Source organism: Convolutriloba macropyga, chromosome 3 (genome assembly GCF_964194025.1).
Source record: "Convolutriloba macropyga chromosome 3, txConMacr16.3, whole genome shotgun sequence".
NCBI lineage: Eukaryota > Metazoa > Xenacoelomorpha > Acoela > Convolutidae > Convolutriloba > Convolutriloba macropyga.
This window is the reverse complement of record NC_134470.1, coordinates 65,013,492-65,033,473: the sequence shown is the minus strand read 5'-3', so window position 1 is coordinate 65,033,473 and position 19,982 is coordinate 65,013,492. Positions and strand designations below refer to the sequence as shown.

General features: G+C 35.8%; 1 protein-coding gene across 1 annotated transcript; it reads left to right on the top strand.

Moving 5' to 3' along the window:
- Positions 1 to 688: 688 nt before the first annotated feature.
- LOC142337206 (uncharacterized) lies at positions 689 to 11,252 on the top strand. The gene is made up of 3 exons (XM_075386339.1): positions 689 to 1,166; positions 4,860 to 5,036; positions 10,960 to 11,252. Exons 1-3 carry the CDS (start codon positions 1,070 to 1,072, stop codon positions 11,127 to 11,129), a joined length of 444 nt encoding a protein of 147 aa, XP_075242454.1. The 5' UTR covers positions 689 to 1,069; the 3' UTR covers positions 11,130 to 11,252.
- The last annotated feature ends 8,730 nt before the right edge of the window (positions 11,253 to 19,982 follow it).

The following is a 19,982-nucleotide window of genomic DNA, read 5'->3' as shown; positions in this document are numbered from 1 at the left end:
TAGCGAACCAACGGCTCGCCAGCAAAAAGGGAGGTGAAGTTGAACGTTTCTAAAGAATTTACTTGTCTTTTTAAATTACTCTAACTGTCAATCAAAGAGCGTACGCGTAAATCAAGCTGATTTTAGAATGTTTTCAGTTTCTTTTCATTAATTCGTTGGTCTAGTTTGTGTAAAAAGAAGACCTGACCATCTCTGCTGCTGTAGTATCTGGTTAATGAATTTTTAACTTTGAAGAGCGTAAGATCTACTGCTTTGAGTAAGTAAATACTAGAGGAAGCGCAAGGCGTTTTTTAATTCCCCTCTTCATTCAAAATATAACCACAATGAAAAATTTATGGCGTGAACTAAATTTAAGGAAATAAATGGCAGAGCAGATACGATGTATAAGTGTAGTGGTATGTTCTATCACGGACAATACGCTATAGATTGCCTTTTACAACCGGCTGGAATTTTTTGCGTGGCTTTTTGTCAAATTCCTCTTTTTATGAAGGGGGGGAGGGGGGAGGGGGGGGGGGGGGGGGGGGTTGAGTGATTAGAGGGAAGTTCGTTCTCTAGGTGTGTAAGCTGCAATATAAGGTAGTGATGTTTGTGTTCCCTATTCCCCCATGTAATAAGGAAAATGAATGCGCTATATGGTTGCTACAACGTTTTTCACAATTTCTACCGTACACTTCAATTTTTCACAATTCATTTAAATTGAAGCGCTGCGCGTACGCCTAGTGGTTGTTTTGTGCTACGTAGCTAATGTAGTGGGAATTATTCTATAGGGCACACGGGCGAAAAAGGGGGAAAAGGTAAAAGCAATCGAGCTAGGCGAAAATACTCTTACTTCCATCGCTTTTATTCTCAGCTTGCTCTTATGTTCATCATTACTGATACATTTAGAAAGAAATTTGTGACCACCCCAAATTATAATTACTGAAGCAGTTATTTACATTCTGATTCTTTTCTTTCCCAGAGCAGTTTATTACTTTTCCTCCGTTGGTTTGCAGTAAACTTGCGCGTAAAGGGAAGTAATTGACCTATTAAAATTTTTTGGTATCAATTTATTTTGATAGATTTTTGCAATATGACGTCTAAAACTGATACTGAACTTGAACCCGCTACTCAACCTGCGAAGATGAAGGACGAAAAGAAATCGAGCATCAGAAAACGACACAAAAAGTGTTAGTACTTGTCGCTTGTTTATATTCCAGCGTAAAATGCAATTTAATTTCAAAAATTTCCCCGGGTTGAGATGCCAGACGGAAATTTGCATGCCCAGACCGTCTCAGACGGAAAATGTCTATGTTCAGGCCGTCCAAGACGGAAAAATCTTATGTCCAGATGTTCATGCCTTCATCAGACTTTCGTGCGTTCATATCCAGAATTTCGTGCGTCCACCAGACTTTTGTGCGTTCATGTTCAAACTTTTGTTCGTTCACCAGACTTTCATTAACTGGTTAGTAGAATTTCGAAAAACTTTGCTGAAACTTCAAGAAAAAGCAGTGATTTTTTTGCTAATTATGATATACTATGGGCTGGAAGGCATGAGTTTTATCACATTTTATAACACAAGAAGTAGAACTTTTAATTACAACGCAACAGACTGGGTGAAATTTTTTTCACATTCGATATTTTGCTGTTTATTTTGAACTCAATTGGGTTTCGGTTTTCAGCCTTAAATGCTAGCACCTGCCTGGGTATCTGGAGTAAGAGTTCTATGCGTAATCTGATAGATATTACTTTTTTAACAAGGCTGAAAAAAATAGTGCATTCATGTCCAGACTTATGTGCGTTCAAGTTCAGACTTTCGTGCGGTTTTCGATGTTTTTAGACTATGAAATTTGAACGCACAACGCTCCCCCTCCCCCCCCCTCTCGTGCGTCCATCTTTGGTCTGAACAAACTTGATTCCGTCTGGGACATCAATTTGTGTTCTCAAGCGCTTTAAGTGCGCTTGCAAACAGATAGCAACTTCAGTATACGCCTATCGTTTGAACTAGCTTAAAAAATTTATGAAGGCACATATTCAGATCAACAAGTTGAGCTATAACTGGGATTCAGGTTTCTTCCAAAAATAATGTAGCAGATTTAGTAAAAAGCGGCCAACAAAATTTTTTCACTGAACAGGGTAAGTTTTTTGTACGACTTGAAATAAATTTAGTATTGCGGTGAAATTTTTGTAAAAATCTATGCCGCAATATACAAAACAATGTGAATCCAAAATTTGCTCTTGAAAACATGACTCCGACCGCTCAACAATAAAAGATTTATGATGCAGGAAAATGGAAAATTGTTGTTTCATTTATCCTAGGTTTAATCTCAAATTAAGCATTCATACGTAATCATACTTCTGCTAACTGCACAGGTTGATCAGTAAATGTACAATTGTTTAAATGAGTTCTTAAATCCAAATTTCTTGCAGCAGCACCATTTTGAAAAATTAGATGCTTCTAATGGCCAACAGAGTGTTTTGGATCACACTTTTCTAATCCTTATGTTGTTTAATGGGCTAACAAATTTATAGATCGATATACAGAAACCATGACACCTAATCAACTGTCAACCAATCACCATATGTACCACATAAAAAGGGCAATGTCAAAACTACAAAACCAAGGATTTTTTTCAAGGCGAAAGAACGTTGATCAACAACGTTAAAAATTCTTATTGAACATACACTTTTCAATTTTTTGGTTACTAGAGGATACTATCTTTTGACTGCTATCTTTCTTAGAGTCCCGCATCTGCCTTGAAGACTTGATTCTTTAATTCATTGTTCGGTTTATGTTAGGAAAATTTACTTGAACAAAATCAATACAACGGAAAACATGTTGCAAACTACATTGGATATTTTTGTGGATTTAGCACAGAAATTGTTTGGTCTAATTCGATCTGCTCACAGGAGTGACTAAAACTCTGAAATGAATCTTTCTGATATAGCTTCACAGAATTCGGTTTGCAGAAGTTATGCTAAAATTGATTGATTCTTAGATTTTTCTGTATCACCATTTTTCCTTTTTAGACCACCGGACGTTTAAAAGACAAAGACATTGTAACGCTGTGTAACGTTGTGCCAAGTGCTGTTAATAAAAAAAGGTTCGACTCTTTTTTGATCATGCCCTGTGTCATGACAGACATTTAGCAAAACATGCAAAGACTGCTATGACAATAGCTCTATGGAGATAAAATAGCTCGAATGGGAAAACACTACAATGTAATCTATTTTCGGAACAAATTTGTCACGCTTCCTATCATCGCGTCACACCTTCCAAAATGTCAAATAATACTGATGAATTTGTGGACAAGTTTTGGCTACAGATATTTAGCTCAAAATTGTTATCGTCACTGATAAGTCTTCGAACTCTTAGGTGAACCCGTAGTGTAATGATAGCTTCAAAAATACCGAAAAAGGCTTTTATTTAAAATGTATTTTTACTTCAATTTACCGCTCATCTTTTAGAGGTTGAGGTGTGATCAAACAACTGAAGACCCACGGAGTGAAGGAAGTATATTTTTGTATTAAATGGACTTGTATACTCATAGCGTATCAGAAAATTGATTGCGACCGAAATGATATCCTACTATACCTGAATACAGTCTGTGTTTGTTTGACCATAAACGAAGTAAAATTATATCAATAGTGAGTCAAAGCCCAGTCATTTTATTAAGGATCCAAAAACCGTCTGATTTGCAAATCCTAATCATCAATGGGATTTGACCTACAATCTTAAGGGCAAAAGGCGTGGGATCCTCTAAAAGTTTTATCGCTAATATAATCTCTTTCTCGTTTAAAAATTCTCGTTGCGGTTTTAGAGTTCCATAGCCTATTGATACTACGAGAACACTAGTATATATAAGCACTATGCTATATGAGCATAGTGGCACTAATTGAGTGGCATAAACTCAGTTTATGTAGTGTATGTAATCAACAAAACAGTTTGAGCAACATTTGTAATCGCATCGTTAGATTGTTAAAAATTTTACCATGGCTGTTGTCGCCCTCACAAAGCTCTTCAGCAAATCACTCTTGCCTTCCTTGGAGTTCAATAGTTTCTGGAAGACCATAAAAACCGTTTGTTAATTTTCTATACAATATTGCTGTTGTCGCAAATGAGAAACTCTCAAACTCAACGTTGAGTTGTTGAATAGCCTTGAGACGGAAATAACAACTGTCTCCTAATCTTTTCAATCATATCCTTTTGCGATCACAACAGTTTCATAATTTAAGCAACTCTTGTTCTGATTAGACTACAAGATACCGTCACTTTTCTCTCGTTACTCTTCATATAGGAACTGTGGAGTGATAAAGTGAGGAGTTGCGGAGGCTGGTAGTCTAATCTCAATAATATTGTTCCGTGACTGTTTCACGTTTCTCGGCTATGAATCGGACGTTAGCAATTTATTTCACCGATAAAGTCAACAAATTGGTCAAACACGTTTGTTATCGCTATCGAGAAGTTATAAAAATCGGAGGCGAAACCGAGTTCTTGAATATCTTCTAGAGGGCGATAACAACTTGTGTTTTCTAATCAACTATCGTTGCGGTTATAACAGTTGAATAACTTAAATCACGCTGAGAATGATTAGACTATCTTTTTCCGCCACTCTTCATATAGCAACAGTTGCGATAAAAGAGTGGTAGAAAAAAATTATCTAATTCTAAAACAAAGTTTCTCCACTATTTCCGATGTTTGTAGTATTCATCGGGAGCCAACAAGTTATTTCATCGAAAAGTTATGCAACTTTTGTTATCGCGACGAGAGAATACACAATGGATGTTTGGATCATTTCCTGAATTAAGGCTTTGTTTACAAAAGGTCTAAAGTAAACAAATAAAAAGTATACGGTAAAGCTATTTCTCCCGTTTTTTTTTAGTAAAGTCGTCGGGTAGTTTCTCAATAGAAGAGGAAGAGGACAATTTGGCCCAGATATCTTTGGACCAGGAGGGTCTTCTGGCAGAGGAGAGGCAGGAACTGGACACATTCCTCGAAGCCGAGGAGCTGGAAACAACACCCGAAACTATTAACGATTCCAACAAACTTCAGGAACCAGGTCAGATCAGCTATAACCCAGTTTGGAAAGCAGTTATTTAATCAATTTTTGCAACTGCATCTAACGATCTTTCTCAAGGGCAAAACTTTGCTGGAAGAAAAAAAAACTTTCCTGTACTGATAGAAAAAGTGTCAATCACTTGAGAAAGTAACTCAAACCATAACTCATTTTGAAGACAAATTTGTTGTAAATGGTTCTTCTAAATGGCTACGGTTTCAGAGATAACTGTCTAGTATTTTCGAACAATATTTAGAGCAATCGTCAGTCATAAAAAGTCTCCGTTTCCTCAATTCAATTTGTTTGGTATTGTCGGTTTGAACAAAGAATTGGTATCGCAGGTTTTAAACATAGGAAACTTGGCAAGCTTGGTCTTAAAAATTTCCAGTTATTCGGTTTTAAAACGCTGTCGAAGCCGTAAAGCCATTTTCTGCCACTTAACACATGTTCGACTGCGGCTTCCTTGAATTAATTATTTTAAGTCATGAAGGCCATTAGCTACAAAATGAAAAAATCAAATAGTTTCCTTCATTTATCTGAAGGAAGTCCTTGAGACCTCTAATTGTTCAGAATATGTCTTGCATTTACAAAACAACGTCAAGTATAGACAAAAATCAAAAATTAGTTTACATTTTTTAGCCAAAAGCCCGTGTCGAAGCCAGTACTTTCATTACAAATTCTTTAAAAACTTTAGATCCTGTACACTCGCGCCTTCTCTAAAATTAATAATGTCATATGTGATCTTTAATTGACCAAACTAGGTAAAAACACACTCACTCCAAAAAAAACAAAAAAGGAAAGTTAGAAAGTGTTTTTTTCAAACAATTGTTTCAAACTCATGAAAGCCATCAACCATCTACTCAAATCAAAAAATATGTTTATCTAATTCTCCATAAAAAACCAGTGAGACTTGTCATTCTCCAGTAAAATTCGTAGACTAAAAGACAAAGTGAAAATGACAGTTAAAGTCAAAAACAAAAAAAACCATAATTAAGTTCTTCGAGGATGTGGTGTCGAAGACGTTAAAACCATAATCTGTGCCTTTGAGGATTTTGATTTGTTCAATTGTGTTTTATTGTGAACGCCAGTAATGTATTATGTGAACTGTCAATAATGTCACAATGTAAAAACAACAAGATAGAGACCTGAAAAATTGGCAAACGCCTAAAATTAAAAAAAAAATCTGAAATCTGCTAGTATCAAGACTGGAAAATTATAACTTAACGCAAAAAACCGCAACACATTTTGAATTTTCAATCAGTAGAAAAAAAGCATTCTTTCTTTGCTGACACTAAGCTACAAAATAACAAGTTAAGAGAAAAATAGTGGCAAACTTCAAAAAGCCCTTGTTTATATAAAGAACGAACAATTTTAAAAGTCAAAACGGCCACAAGCTTTCAAGTAAAAAAATAGATACATTTTTTTGGAACTGCTTCGGAAGCCACTTGGAGCTATCACCAGTGAGCTTTGATTTGAATTGTTCTTTTCTATAACTAACATGAAAAAGGTAGGTTTTTAAAAGCAGACACACGGATTTTATTCCGCATTATTTTTGTATTGTAACAGTCGCAGATTGGACCACAATTAGCCTTGCTATTGCTGTTCTTTTTACAAAGAATACATTTTTTTTTCATTTCTTATAGATATAGACAATTTGTCAGTTAAAAAAAATCAAAAACAATTGCTACGTTTTTGATAATCATCGAGGTAACTGAAAAAAAACGACCAAACGTTAATTCCAGAGCACTCTCAATAAAAATGCTGTACACATTAGCCTCCGTAGAAGTTACAAAGATTGGAACCGCTGTTTTAAGCATGTACTACCGACAAATTTAATCAAAGTGGACCAAAGAAGCTTAAATTTTTGAAAGGAAATTGCTGAATTTTGAAACATTTACTCAAATTTTTGGCCCAAAAATTAATCAAAATAGACAATTTTATGTTTTTGTCTCTGAAAATGACAACAACAACACTATTGTCAGTAATTTTAACGTATTTTAAGAGAATTGACTAAGTTTTTTTAAAAATTCCGGAAAGTTTGAATAAAAATAAGGCAATCGGTTTAAATTTCAAAAAAAAATTTAAACCAAGATAACTCGCTATAGAAAAAGATAATCAAAAACAACTTTTTAATTCCATATTCTACGCTGGATGGGATTTTTAGTGATATCACTCACAACTCTCTACGATGAATATATCGATCGACCAAAATTGTCTGAACAAACAAAACCAATTGGGTATAGAGTTCCTCCCCCTCAATTGGGGTCGGAACAATAATAATAATAACATCAAAAAATTGAAAAGAGGAAAAGTAGTTATAGAAAACAGTATATTATTAACAGAAAAAGTGCAATAAATTGAAGAGTAGAGAACTCATTATAGAGTTTCAATAATCTAGGGACGGGGGTCTCTGCTATTCCGATTTCCACATGTCTACATAAAATAGCTCCTTGAAAACAATACACTACAGGGAAAAAGTTAACAACTTCACAAACTAATTGCTCTAAATTGGAGTGAACGGTTATTCCAAGCCCTCCGTTCAATAGTTATTCGAAGTTACAGAGGCGTCAGAAGAAATTAGTTAATTAAATGAAGAAAAGGGCACAACAGGTAAATGTCGTCCTGCTCCTCCACTTTAAAAATTATTCAGTAATCGTAAAAAATTAGCTGCTAAAACACAAGCAGTTGCTGACTCTAAGATTGGGAACTATACCAAGCTCTCAATTCACTTACTTATTATTTCATCAACCAAGACACTTAAAACAAGACTGGTGCTCGCGTGGAGCCAACCAGACAAATTTTAGCCCACTTGAATAGAACATTTGGTTGTTGCCCATCAAGTACTAATGGTTACTACAGACCTTGAGGAGTCTACTTTTTTGCATCCGTCCATACTACATGGGTTATCCTAGCTTGCTTGTCTTCTACGAGCAGACATTGCTACCCTCAGTGCAGCTTCACTTTTTGTCCCTAGAAGGAGCGCGACCAGTTAACGCTCTCAAAAATCAATCGTCTTTGTGATGTCCACAGTCATCTCGCTCTACTCCAGATTTCGCTTTCTAGCCTACTTACTGTTTAGTTTGTCCTTATATTTTAGAGTCACCCAACTAAACACTATCAAAATTAATGAAGCTGTACTTGAATAATTAGTTTGCCCCAAGAAATAAGAAGTGAATTTATAAACTCCTATAAACAGTAAACTGTTCCCGTATTAAAATACCGAAATTAAACCAGATTTAGCCACTATTAACCAATACTAAGTTCCTTAGTGGTTCAGGCAACCAGTTAGAATTTCCTAATGAAGCCAAGCAACTAAAGGTTTGGTCTGTACTTACCTAATACACGTTTTAATCCTCAAGGAACCTAGAAAAAGTCTAGGTTAAGAAAACACTAGATAATATCCTAAGATAAATTAACTACGAACTGTAGTTACCTGGATAAACTAATTTCCATATTGGTACTACTAAACAACAAGATTCAACGAGATCAGGCAACCCACTCGTCTCTACTCAGTACTCAGTACCCGATTAAAACAATCTTTACTTCAAGAATTTTCTGAAAAACATTCTAGAAGTTAGCCGTATATAAATGGCTAATCTAGGTGAGAATAGGTTAAGTGAGATTAGATTATCTTTGATGAAATGATTCAAGGTCAGTATTTCAGATTCAGGATTTAGAATTTTCCCGAAAAACGCTCAAGTTAAACTTTCCTTTACTACACTCACTAAATATACTTTCATTTCAGATTGAAGTCAGTCTCGTAAGTGACAGGATCGTATTGAGCAATGGAAAATTAATAAATTATCGTACTAATCGATGAAAACAACTTAAACAAACTTGGATCATTAAAAAGATCAATACTTCACAATAATTTATGAAAAGAACCAAGATCGACCCGTCAGTACGCTCTGCCATAAAAATACGTTGCTAAAAATTTCACCGGAACCAGGTATGTATTTTCTCCTTTTTTCTGGTTTGTGCTCGGTTGTGTGATTTTTGTTAATTTTACGCGCATAGACATTTTATAAGTCTTTTCATTGAACTAGATCTCGACTATGATAGGACAGACAGTGCATCACACATTCCAAACCCTATGAAATTAACACCTCGTCACTAGCAAGGCAGTGCCTAATTTTAGATGACTATTACTTTGATTGCAAAAATGATATTGATGTTCATGAGAAATCTTGCCCTTTTGAATTGAAATCACGCCTCGTTACAATTTTCAGTTTTTTGCCTCAAAGAATTGACAATAGAACAAGTGAAGATTTCAAAACCCCGCTCCAGGCCCATATCGAAGATTTCCTCTGAAAACAAGAGGGAAAGAATAGTAAAAAGTTTTCAAATATTTTTGATACCTCTAGCTCGCTTTTTAATAAGTATGAGAAAAGTTGAAAAAATTGTATAATTTTCGAAATTTATTGGAATTCAACTAGACTCTTTTATTAAAACGGTTTTTTTACTTTACCTTAGGTAAATATATTGAATGCAAAGTTTTGAAAGTTGCTTCAATGTTTTGAACTGTTTTTATACGAACTTCTATTTTTTGTTACAATTATTGCCCAATTTCTCCTGACTGCTGTTATCAAAAAAACCAAATCAACTTCATTTAATCTATTCATGTAAAATCTGTTCAGGTGCAGTTTATTCCGTTTTGTGTTCATTGAGAAGCAATTTGGTTTATAAAAAAGCACGTTCTGATATTCCGCCTAAATTTTGGGCTATTTAGTTCAGAAGTTTCACTGAAGTTTTTAGATATAGATTTGATTTGACCTCTACTTTTTTTCAAACATAAGCCGTAAGCAGAGACCAGCAAACGACAAGTGCATAGCCCTAAAATGTTTCTTTGTTAGAACTACTATTCTTGCGTAAAAACAGTTTTTTCACCTAAAATGTTTAATACGGCGTTTATCAGTCCTTGATAGCGCAGCAAAATTTTTTTTCCCGAAAACACAAAGCTCACTTTTTGGTGTCTACGTGTTCCCCGTTTGTACAAAAGAATTTCACCCTAGCTGAGGGCCACATCATAAAACCCGTAAAATTCAATTTTTCTCATGAATTCAAATGTCATTTAAAATTGAGTTTCAAATAGCCAGTTATCTCTAAACATCAACGCCGAAAATTGAGTCCGAAATTTGACCTAGGAACAAAATAAAATAATCGTCAAGAATTATGTAACTGCATTCAACCTAATTCATGTCACACTGGCTCAAGTTTCGCAGAGGAAAAAAAAACTAAAATTGAAATTTTCGCGGGGTGATAAATGATCTATTTGATAATTTTCTATAATTTTTCTGATTTGTATCGAGTATTTTACATGTGGCCAATGAGCTGTCTATAGTTTCAACTCACAAACCTATTATAAATAGTTTATTTTTTAAGGAACTGCTGTTTTTTGGAAAGATTTTATTATGTCAGCAGTTGCGGGAATGGAAAACCGAACTCATTCTGTTAACCTGAAGGTAAATTAATCTCCTGCTCCTTCTCTGATAGTTTTCAGTACTAAAAATTTCTACTGTAGATGACTGTACCAAAGGCATTTACTAACCCGAGGAACTACTAACCCGAGGAAGTTTGAGTTATCATTCTTTTATACATTTTTGTCAAAGGTGTCCCGAGGCGAGAACTATCAGCAAGAAAACTACTTTCAAGTTTAAAACTCCGACTTCTCGGTTATTTCTCTGGATTAGGACGAAGTAACATACCAAACCAAGCATAGTCCGATTGGATTTAGGTAGGCGACAAGAGGGCTGGGTGCAACACAAGATCATTGAAGGACGGACCGTACCCAAATTCCATTCTATTTTGTTGCAAGAATTAAAACCAAGAACCTCTACAAGTCTTTAACTTTCACAAAATCAAAATAAACTTCGTAAATCCCCCGCCAAGCTATGCGTCCGTCATTAAAGAATTATATTATTTTAAGATGCGTCACGGGACACCGCCAGTAGCCCCAACCCCCTCTCCCATCCGAACCAGTTGGTGCTAGAGAAGACAGAGGAGGTGGATGCCAAGTACATCACAACCCCTCAAACTGGACCCGACGATAAGGACACCACCACGTGCAGCAGTCACGATGACGGAGAAAACTCATGATCTACCTTTCCACTGTTAATCGTTCAACATTCATTCTTGTCATGACAACTCAAAAAACAGACCAAGCATTTTTTTCTGGAACATAATTAGGAAAGTAAGCCCAGTTACTAATTATGCTACTACAAAAAGATGACATGGTATCATAATCGGGGCTGTATCCAGAATATATCCGAATTGTCCACAACCTCGAAAATGATAAAGTAAACCAATCGCTGTGTTATCGCTCTTGGTTTACCGATTAGTGCGTATAAGTCTCAGTTAAATTACTAATGTGGTTAAATAAGTTATTAATTCACCAAGTTATGTATACAGTTAGAAAACCCGTTCCAATCTAATAATATTTAAAATATAAAGCTACAATATTGAACACCTATAAAAGGCTCTTCGTTCTCAAATCAGCGGGGATAGCTGGAACTTATGAGCTATACTGAGTTTGGCTTACCAGTTTAGTTTCAGGACGGTCGGATTAGATTTTAGAAAAAAAACTAAAGTTTAGTCTGAGAGTTTGTTTGTGAGGAGAATGTGCGGAAGTAAGTAGAGTTTTACAAGTCAAAAATTTGGCTATTTTTTAACAGTTTTTCTGCCAACTGATTTTCAGGATTCTCGGTGTGTTCTCTTTTTTCAATTCAGAGATTTCTCTCTCTCCACTTCGTTTCGAGAGAGAACCATCTGCGCCACGTCAGATGGTTGACGACATCTGACGTTGCGGGATGAAAATAACACACCATTTGGTGATTCAGTATTTATTCACCAAGTTTGCTGTTTGTTTTAAGTGGCAGTTGGTTCTCCAGTAGCTGCTTCTTTTATGTTTGTGGTAGAAAGTACCATATGGTGCAAGAACCACGGAGCCAAAGTTTTCAAGTGTGACTCAACTCTAACTCAACTTTTTGTGACCTTGGAGGGTTTTAAAAGTGAACTAGAAAGGTGTTTCTACGGTTACAGCTCACCCCGATTTTAAGAACGAAGAAAGATTTACTACATCAGTTGTACATGATGGGTATTAAAAAGTATTAGTGAACATTTAAAATATAAACCATCACCTTGAGTATACCAAATTTTTAGTTTTCGCTCTGAGCCATTTTTCGTTTAAGTTTTTTGGACTTGTTCTTTGCTTCTTCTAGTTTTTGTTCTAGCTGACGATTTTTCTTCTCTAATGCTGCTATCTGCTGCTCAGCTTTTCTTGCTTTTGCAGATAGTTCGAGATTTGTTTTGGCGTACGACCTTGCAAGCTTGACCGTGTTATCTTCGCCCTGGCATCTGAGGCGATTCGATATCAAATATTGACGGCGCCAATAATCGTTGCTTGCCGCGCCGGTCGTTTTCCTTTCCAATTTCAGCTGTTCTAATTGGAGTTGTAAATCTTCTACCTCTAGTTCTCGTTGGAAAAGTTGTTGCCGGAATGTAGAGTTTTCTGTTATGAGGGCTGCATTTGTTAACTCATATTGCCCGTTCTCTTCATCAGGGAAGGCTGTTATTGCTTCATAAGGAGCTTTTATGTACGTGCATAGATTTTTGTTGTACAGAATGTAGCTCCTATTTTTCACATCGCGATCTTTTATCCTCCACACGTTCTTTGAGCTTGGGAGGGGGAATACGTTAATTACTGGAACCTCTGAAACAGGAACTTCATGCACGGTTTTTAGATATTTGTTGGTTATTGTTGTATTCCCTTCTACTCTAAAACTGTTAAATTCCGGTTTGAGGCTGTACTTTAAATTATTCACGAATCTGGGGTTTTCGGTATTCAGCTGATCCTCTCTAACTTTTTGTGTTTCCAAACATAATTTTATGTTTCTGTGATCTTGTTCGGTTAGGAGGTCGTCAATATTGGAGAGTCGGATTGCTCTTCCACTGTGGTCTGGCATTGTTGCCGTTGCAGACTCGTGGTGAATATTCCAATTTGTTATTGAGTCGTATCCTTCGGGTTGACAGTTGGACATCTTCTTTGCTGGGTGTTGGACTAACTCGTTTGGTGCTGAAGCTGAGGGACTAGAGAAGAGTTTAACGCTGAAAGTTAATTTTTAGCTAAATGCTTTTTGTTATTATAAACTAGCTGGTGGTCTTATTATTGTCAATGCAATCCCACCACGGTAAAAGAAAGAATTAGAAGGAACCAAAGACTATTACCCAAAGAATGAGCTCTAATTCTTCCGCAAAGAAAAATAGGAAGGCATGAATCAGAGCGTGCAATATGAGGAGTATTAGGGGTAGAATCATGATGAAAGAAAGAAATGAAACCAGAGCGGTATAAGCGGACATTTTTATTTTTTTAAGCCGTAGTGGTGTTGCGGGCATAAGGAATAATCGTTAACACCAAATTTCCGTTGTTTTGTATTGTTCCGAGAGGAAAAAAAAATTTATCGCTAATCCTGCTGTTCTTAGGAATTTTGCATCTTCCCAGGAGTCTAAATATTCAAAATGGATTATCAACGTAGGTACTAGTGTGTTATTGTCTACTTTTGTGAAAGATCTCTGAAAAAATTGTATCTGTACTAACTTATTCTGATACGGTAGTATCATTTCTTATCAACAATCTTTAATTTAGGATTAAGGATTCTGAGTCTAGCGATTTTGGAACACATGGGGCGTTCTCCATTATGAAGAAGAAGTAATTCCAATATGGTGATGTTGGATAAACTGACGTTTGCCAAGAATCATTGGAGTCAATTTCTTGAACGTCGATTATTATGAAGGGAGTTAGGAGGGGGTATGATTCAAAAGTGCGCTGGAAGCGTACAATCTCCACTAATTTTCCGTTCAGAAGGAACATTTTTTGGGAATTAGTTACCTATTATAAGTCATCAAGGTTGTCCGGCCAAAAAGTGGGATTTAGATTAGCGAGAAATACAAAGAAATGCCAGTGATTAGAGTTTGGTGTCAGGGTTATAAATCCTGTCTCGCAAGTGTCCCAGTAGTCGAACTCGACTATTAGTTGAGGGGTCAATATATTATTTTCTGAAGAAAATGTTCTGGAAAAGCCGACTATTGACACCAATTGACCCTTATAAAGGAAGTGCATTAGTTGAGCTTAATTTTTTTACAAAAAATATTTGGTATAAAGCAATCTTGTATAAAACTGGAGAGACTATCACTATTAAGACGCAATCAAGTATACTATGATATGGTTCCGGAAAAAAATTGGTTTTAAATGTCAGTGTTATGATTAATAAAATTATAAAAACAAAATCTAAAAAGGAAGTATAAACGCACACAAATTCGATATCGTAGAATACGAAATTAATAACTATAACAGTTGTTACAATGGCTATAGTCATATAAATGTAAAATTGAAATAGGCTTAAATTGTCATATAAAATCATTCTAAAGATAAATTTTTATAAATATCCGTAAATCGGATTGATCTTGTCCGCGTAGTAGTCAAAGTCTACTCCGATGTCAATGAATGTTATGCTAAAGTCAATAAACGCTCTTAAAAGCTTAAAATAATTAGGGTTACTGGGATAAACAATTATATCTAAAAGATCTTTGAAATGAAATGAAGCTACTCTAATATGAATAATACTGTGAAGCAAAGGCAGGTGAGAAAATATTATCTGTCCTGTATATCCTTCAAAACGAATGAACAATTGATTTGGTTGTCGAATAAACAATGGTTTCATAATTGAAGGGAAGTCATCACCTAAACAAAGATATAAGTGTTTTTTTTTATTTATTAAGTTATGGAGGGGCAATAACGTTTCCCGTTATTTGCGGAACAGGAGGGTGAAGTTTTTTGTTTTCATCTATTTTGGTTTCATTTAGAGCGTAATTTTGTTGGGTTGAATTATACTCATGATAGTTTTCTTCATCGATATTATAGTTTGAGCTTACTCTTCTTTGTCGTGATGGTGCGGATGGTGTAGATTTTCCTTCGGAAAAGATTGAAGTGAAAACAGAAAGTACAAATAAGTTGTATGTTGCTCCTAAGAGAATTTTCCAAAACCCTATGGTTCTGTTTGACCTTTTGTGAATTTCGAAAGCTCTTAGCATTGTGGTAATCACGTCAAGTATGAACTTTATGCATAGGAAAACTGCAAAATAAATACCAAGTTTTTCCAGATAATACGTTATTATACCAAATGTTCCCGTAAATTGTGTCACGAAGTAGTTCGGGGACAGTAGGGAATCGAGATAAATTTGACGATTTATTCCCATTGCTGAGGAATAGATATCTTTCTCACTGTAGTCAATTTCCCTCGAACTTAGAACTTCATGTGAAATTTTTTGAAGTACTGATTTGGAAGCGGAACTGTGCAGAATGTTGTCCCAAAAATCTTTTAATTGGTTAGGAGTATAGATACCTGCGCGTTGGGATTCATGGCCAACTGAATTTATGATATGGCCAATTGAAAGCGGTGAGAACAAGAAAGGAGTTTTGAATGGAACAGGGGCAGGCATCAAATGGTACCAAGATTTTTCATTATCTAGGTCAAGTTGGTAGGCATTTTTATAACCTCCAACGCATTTTACTTCATTGGCAAAAGGAAATGTTTGCCTAGTAATAGGATCGACGAACATTGTTCGATCATTATAATGAATAGGAATACGATCGTAGCAGCGTTCGAGAACTTTTAATGGCGAGTTTTTCTTTGGGCAGTGGTATAGCCAACCGATGCTACCGTCCGTGTCCAGAAACATAGACCGGTTGCCTGTTAGCATATAACCAGCTAGCCTATTGTTTTGAAGGGCTAACATTAAAATCGTTTGTTTTTGAGTTCTATCAAGTTCGCACTGATTCATAATAACATTATGCCAGGATTGCTTGATCCTCAAATAGTTGTGATAAATAATGTAATCCAGCTTAGCGGCTAAGTGAACCTCATAATCTAGCTCGTCTTCACCTACATGGGCCCAGGGTGTACGTGAAGGAGAGTGATGAGAGTCATCTTTTACCTTTCTAGTGTACCCGTTCCAACTCAGTTCTGTACCGGATGCTACCGTAACTTTGTGATAACTATGTTCACTTTTTAAATCATTAGGTTTGCCAGTCCTCATATTAAAGCCACCTGAATAAGAAACAAAAAGAGACTCCAAATTAGTTTTGTACAAAGGTTGTGGTTTACCGCACAATGTTTCAGATTGGTCTAAGACTCGCAACTTAATATCCATTTGGGCAGGTTTATGCGTTCCTGGACCTGTATACGGAACTTCTGATTTTTCGTCGCTAACAATAAAGTACTTAGGATTTCCGGCTTCAATGTCATGTTTTATCATTTTGGCATCTTGGGTAAATTTTTTGAAAACAAGACAATTCTCGGGAATGTCCCAAGAGTATGCAAATGGATCTAAAGATGTGGAATCACATCCTCCTTCGTGCAATGCACACGGCAGTTTCTGCCCTTGGGTGTTGTAGACTGACTTGTCTTGAACATTAACTTCTAACAAAATTTCCTGCATTAGAGTTTCAAAAGAGTAATGGCTTATATCGCCACTATCGTCGCATGAGGTCGATGAATCGTCCTCGAGGTCGGCTCCATAGTTTTTGTATGAAATTTTCCTATTGTTTAGTTCAATTTCAATGTCAAATTTATCTTGAAAGTCGTTAACCGTAAGTTTTCCCGTTCTGTTCGCTTGTTTGCATTGTTCTGGTGAGACAATTAGATGATAGGTAATTAAGGGTGCGTCATGGACAATTGATGAATGAGAAAACATACCGCAGTGATATTTTAAAACATTCACACTAACGGAACACATAACAGCTTTTACGAATGTGCGATAAGACCGTTGATAAATAGTTACTCTAACATTGCGCATGTCAATGGTTTCAGGGCTGATACTACATGGCGCTACCTGGTTTAAAGAGTACATTTTGTTTTCTTTCATTTGAGAGCAATCATAATGTATAACTCGCAACTTGTGCGACACATCATTGAGCTCGTCTATTTTTTGGTCAAACTGTGAGGGAAGGCAGGAAATAAAAGAAATAAATTTTAAGATAAGTATAAAATTTTTAGGAATTTTAAGCATTTTAAGTTTGCTTACTTTATTTTAGAATTTATTTATTTAATTAATTTTTTTTTTGCGTAGAGATGTCTGATTATCTCTAACTTTGGCTAATGTGAATTATAAAAAAAGTAAAAAAAAAATAGGTAAAAATAAAGGTTTGTGACTTGGTCCAGTAATGTTGGACTTGTCTGTCCGTTACCTGAAACATATAAAACTAAGTGAAGCCAGCCTGATATCGGCTAGTCTGTTGTTTTCTTCTGTTTGACACTCTTCGATTTTCCGCATTGTTACTTGGATTAGGCATAGTATTATTATGACGGTTACTGGAACGCAATGGACTAAATTCTGGGTTAGTTTGGCGTATGATTTGCCCATGTGAATGTGGTGTTGAACTCCTTGTTCTTTCCCTAATCACTTCAATATTCCTATTAGTGAGATGTTCATTTACTGCGCCAGAGGAGCTTCCTTCTATGAAGCCTGAGTCAAAATTTGTTGGTGTTTTATCTAAATCAACAGGGGTTCGATCAAAGTCGGTGATAGGCCAGAATTCTGTTTGCATAGGAATTTGAAAGGAATATCTGTTGACAGGTGTGTTTAGTTTTTTTAGTTGGGAACTCCTCAAGTTTTCGTAGAAGGTTTCTAAGGAATCGTTATTGATACCATATTCAACTGTTAGATCTGGAAGTGTCTCTTCTGCCGGGTAGTATTCAACAAGATGATTTCTATGTGCAACCTTTCTAACCCTTTTGTCGTTATCAAGCTCTATTTCGTAATTCACGTTTGTAATTTTCTTTACTACCGTATATGGGCCTGACCTGAGCTCTTGGAGTGTTTTTGATTTGCCTAATTCTATGCTGTGGTTTTCCATCAGAACCTTTTGTCCAATTTCTAGTTGTTTACCCAATTTGTGTTTATTTCGATGTTTATGTGCCTTTGCGTTGTGAGCTAGGCTGTGTTTATAAGTGCTATTGTAAATTTGTTTAAATTGGTTTTCACGGCTTAGTAGTGAAGATTCTATTTTGGGCTTCAACAATTTGTCAATTTCTTTGTTGTCAGATTTTTGCAGTGTGTGTCTATGTAATGGTAGATCTTTACAGAAGTCAGAATTGCATGTGAGGTTTGAATTTCTTAATAATCCTAATTTTAGTGAGAGTGGAATTTGAGGTTTTTGACCAAAGATAATTTCGTACGGTGAAATTCCTGTACTTGAGTTAGGCACTGTGTTGTGAGCAAAAGCAAACTTCGGGGCAAGTTCATCCCATTTTCCTCCGGCTTGTTCTAAAAACATCCTAAAATGTGCTCCTAAGTGTTTGTTTTGTATTTCAACTTTTCCATTCGTCCATGGTGAGAAGGCGGTTCTTGGGGCTGGAGTGATTCCTAGTTCGTGTATCCAACTAGTGAAGTTTTGATTCATAAACGCTGAACCTTTGTCATAGACTAATTTTTGAGGTATCCCAAAAGACGGGATGAATTTTTCAAACGCTTTAATGGTGTCAAATGCGTCCGTAGACCTGACGGGGTAAACTTGAATAAATCTCGAAAATGAATCTACAATCACCAGACAATGGTGTTTTCCATTTGACGGTGGGTTCAAAGGTCCTTTATGATCAATGTGTACCGTGTGAAAAGGAAATGGTATTGTGTCGGTCCATTTTTCTAAAGGTGCTTCGTATATATCTTTCCGTTTTTGTTTATTTTTTTGACAGTCAAGACAGCTGGCTATGAGGTGCTTAACCCAATTGTACATTCCGGGCCAGTGAAAAAAACGTCTTATGTTTGCAAGAGTTTTATCTAAACCAATGTGTCCTGCTAACACATCGTCGTGGGCCAAATTAAATGTTTTGATGAATAGGGAGATTGGTACACAAACTTTGATTAGTTCAGTATTAGGATCGTCTGTCTGTTCTTTGATGCAGAGTAGGTTTCCAATTATGCATAAATTTTCAAAGTTATTGAGATAGTTTGTTATAGCTTTCGATTGGCGATTTTCAATGGTTTTCAGATCTTTGTTTTGACTTAGAAAAAACTTGCGTATTTGTTGTAATACTGGGTCTTTCAATTGTTCTTCACATAGGACTTCAGTGTTTAGATCAACATTTTTTGCAAAAGAAGTTAGTTTCAAGATCAATTCTTTAGCATCCATTTTTTCGTCAAGTTTTTCAGGGAATGGTGATTGTTTTGTTAAGGAAGTTTTATTTTGTTCCTCTTCTGCATTTTGTGCTGCAAAGATTTCAGCAAAAGTAAGAATTTCATGGTCTGGATCATCAATTACTTGGCAAAAATTTTCTTTATTTGCTTCAATAATTGTAATTGAAGGAGAGTTTTTTTCGCTATTAGCCTCTCCTGAGTTTAAAAAGGAATTGTTAGAAGTTTTTTCCAATTCATCGGTCTCAATTTGAGTCGCTGTTTGTTTTTGATCGTTTAATTTTTTAAAATGATTAATTGCAGAACCTTGTGAGAAGTAGTCGACAAGATTTGTTACTCCACAAATTGTTGCTTTGCTTGGTTTATAACGTTCTTGTGTCAATTGGTCGTTTTTGAATGTATACTTTGCTAGACCTGTTTTGGTTTCTTTAAGTATTGGGTAAAAATCGTCGGCATTGCCTTTTTCGTTGTCTTGGAGAACAAAGTATTTTTCCTCGTTTCCATTCTGGTCGTAGAACGAAATGTCTTTTGGTATTTTTTTGTGTTTTAGTTGATGTTTGTCAAGATCTTTCAGTTTTACGTTTCTACTTAGAATGTCGGGAAAAGCTAGATTCTTTCCTTCAGTCCAAATGATTTTTAGGTTTTGGAACTGTGAAATCACTAATTGGTATCTAAAAAAACGATGGGAGAGTTTCCCTCGTCTTCCCCATAAGTACATTAGTGGTTTGTGGTCCGTGTAAACATAAACAGGAAATGGCGAGC

Coding starts and splice junctions, on each gene's coding strand:
- LOC142337206 (XM_075386339.1), top strand. CDS start 1,070: ATGACGTCTAAAACTGATACTGAACTTGAACCCGCTACTCAACCTGCG. Junction 1,167..4,859: donor CAGAAAACGACACAAAAAGT/GTTAGTACTTGT, acceptor GTTTTTTTTTAG/TAAAGTCGTCGGGTAGTTTC. Junction 5,037..10,959: donor CAACAAACTTCAGGAACCAG/GTCAGATCAGCT, acceptor TATTATTTTAAG/ATGCGTCACGGGACACCGCC.